The sequence below is a fragment of the Cervus elaphus genome, chromosome 1 (genome assembly GCF_910594005.1).
Source record: "Cervus elaphus chromosome 1, mCerEla1.1, whole genome shotgun sequence".
Lineage (NCBI taxonomy): Eukaryota > Metazoa > Chordata > Mammalia > Artiodactyla > Cervidae > Cervus > Cervus elaphus.
The window spans coordinates 57,675,113-57,678,085 of NC_057815.1; the positions used below are offsets into that span (position 1 = coordinate 57,675,113).

At 37.6% G+C, this 2,973-nt stretch overlaps 1 protein-coding gene across 1 annotated transcript; it reads left to right on the plus strand.

The window, feature by feature from the left end:
- The first annotated feature begins 303 nt into the window (after window positions 1–303).
- Window positions 304–1,248, plus strand: LOC122692233 (olfactory receptor 10A3-like). The gene has a single exon (XM_043899643.1). The coding sequence runs from the start codon at window positions 304–306 to the stop codon at window positions 1,246–1,248; it is 945 nt and encodes a 314-aa protein (XP_043755578.1).
- The last annotated feature ends 1,725 nt before the right edge of the window (window positions 1,249–2,973 follow it).

Sequence of the window (2,973 nt, forward strand, 5' to 3'; positions counted from 1 at the left end):
TATTCCTACTTACTTTAACATTAAATTTAAATTCCAAACTATTAGTACGATAAACTAAGTTACGATAAAACTTAGATACTATTTTGTATATATCAGATAGGATTTCTAAGCTACAATAATTGGTCATTCTCCAAAACTGCCAAGCTAAATTTCTATCAGGATGGGCTTCTCTTTACATCTTCTGCCCAGATTGTTTGACTACAGACCCTGACTCAGAGCTATTAGACTGTAACTTTGTACTATAGTTTATACAATATGTTTTATAACTATGTTCTTAAAAACAATATATGCTCCACTGTTGACATGAAAATGGAAAACCAAAGCTCTGTGGTTGAATTCATCCTCTTGGGCTTTTCTAACTTTTCCAAACTCCAAGAGCAGGTCTTTGGGGTTTTCTTGGTGGTTTACCTGGTGACTCTGATGGGAAATGCCATCATCATAGTCATCATCTCCCTGGAACAGAGCCTGCATGTCCCCTTGTACCTGTTCCTCCAGAACTTGTCTGTGGTGGATATGGGTATCAGTGCCGTCATTATGCCTGTTATGCTGGTGATCCTTTCCACTGAGAAGATGAAGATTTCTACAGTGGGCTGCCTTGTACAAATGTATTTCATACTCACTCTTGGTGTGACTGAATGTTTTCTTCTGGGGGCAATGGCTTTTGACCGATTTGCTGCAATCTGCCATCCTCTGAGCTACCCAATGATTGTGAACAAAGTGGTTTTTGTGAAATTAGTTACATTCTCATGGGTCTCAGGGATCACAGTGGCTACTGTGCAGACCACATGGGTGTTTAGTTTCCCCTTTTGTGGCCCCAATGAAATTAATCATCTCTTCTGTGAAACTCCCGCAGTGCTAGAGCTGGCATGTGCAGACACCTTTTTGTTTGAGATCTACGCATTCACTGGCACCATTCTGACAGTTATTGTTCCATTCTCACTGATACTCTTGTCTTATGTTCGAATTCTCTTTGCCATCCTGAAGATGCCATCAACCACTGGGAGGCAAAAGGCCTTTTCCACCTGTACCTCCCATCTCACATCTGTTACCCTTTTCTATGGCACAGCCAGTATGACTTACTTACAACCCAAATCTGGCTACTCCCCAGAAACCAAGAAGCTGACATCATTGGCTTACTCTCTTCTTACACCTCTGCTGAATCCACTAATCTACAGCATGAGAAACAGTGAGATGAAAAGAGCTTTGATAAAAATATGGCAAAGAAAACTGGATTTACATACATTTTGACTTGCTGAGAAGCTGTGTGATATATATTCACTGTCTGACCAAACTCTAATGTAATAATGATGAACTAGTTTATATTTCTTGATATAAATATATTTAATTTGTTGAGTTCCCCAAGTTTGAAAATATGTCAGGTTATATGTTTCTAAAGGATTTCACACTCATTTTCTCTAGGTGCCTAAGTTTGATGACATATGATATAGGAATTTATTTGCCTATTCCTCTATCATGTACATTCAAATTTTACCAGATTATTGTCCTTAAGATGATGCTTTGATGAACAACTAGTTCCATATGTTCATATTTACTAACATCTTATTTCTGTAGGATATAGGCCTAGACCTGATGGGATGAACAGTATATGTGTTTATAAATTTTAGTAGTATAAATTTCTTTAATAATTATTACAGAATTACTTTTCACAGTGACTATAAATTCTTCAGAAGGACCCGAAGGCCCACTCTGCTGCACTAATAGGGTGGAATTCCAGACACTAAGAATAGATGAGATTTTAATTTCTGGAATGAAAACTTGTTCCATGAATGTGCAAACAAGGGACAGTTGTTTTGAGACCAACCTGTTTTGCTTCATGGACTCACACAGATTATAATTCAAAATAGAGTTTCTCTTGGTATTTTTTCATGTATTTTTACAATAGAAATGGGACCTAGGAAGTGGCCCAAGGTGAAGAATTGATAGGACAAAGAAAGTTTTGGGTGCTCATTCATAAAGAAATAATTGATTGATATACTTTGCAGCCATATTAATGGATACTTGCAAGTTTAGCATTTTCACATATTTTTGAAGAACTGAACTTTTTCTCATTATAAAATGACTCTTTTTTCCTATTACTGGATCTAGATTTGGATCCACTTGCCCAGTGCACAGCAATGAAAATCTGTGAACATTAGATCGTTGTGAAAGAAAGTACAGCATTTATTGCAGGGTACTAAGCAAAGGAAATGGGCAGCTCATGCTCAAAAGACCTGAATCCCTAATGGCTTTCAGGGAAGGATTTTTAAGGTGATATGAAAAGGTGGGCTAGAGGGTGCATGATCAGTTTGTGCTCAATTCTCAGATTTCTTTGTATTAAGGTGAAATTTTGAGCATCATCAGCCTGGTCAACTGGTCTTGGGACTATGTGCTGTGGTTAACAGTTTTTATCTGGTAGGGGTCAGCTTTCTATCCAAACAACTTAGGAATGTGTGTCAGAACTAAATCTGTATCTTTCAGGAAACTGGGAGTTCAATCACTCTGCTATGTGGTTGATTTATAGTCCAAATTATTACCAGTTTCTCAGTCTAACAGCTATTCTGATCATGTTACTACATGATCACATTTCATAATCATTAACTGTTAAGACAGGCTTTTGACACTTAGGGGAGGCCTGAAGCAAAGTCTTTTATTTCAAGACACAGGGGACACACACAGGGTGGAGAGTGGGGGCTCATATACCCAAGAAGGTCCTGAAGAGTTCAGTTCAGTTTATCCCTAGTAATATTTCATGCTCTGCAGTTTGTTTTTTCTGGCAGTATTGGGTTGACAAAAAAGTTCGTTTGGTATTTTCCACAAGCTGGCTCTAGTAGTGCTTACTTGTCTTTAACTTCATTTGGAACAATTTTGCTAGATTGTATTGTGATAGTTGCCACATTAGCATGCATTAAGAAAACAACACAACTGGTGAATTTTTGTGTAGTCACTTCAATACTGAAGATGGAAGAATAAAAG

Coding starts and splice junctions, on each gene's coding strand:
- LOC122692233 (XM_043899643.1), top strand. CDS start 304: ATGAAAATGGAAAACCAAAGCTCTGTGGTTGAATTCATCCTCTTGGGC.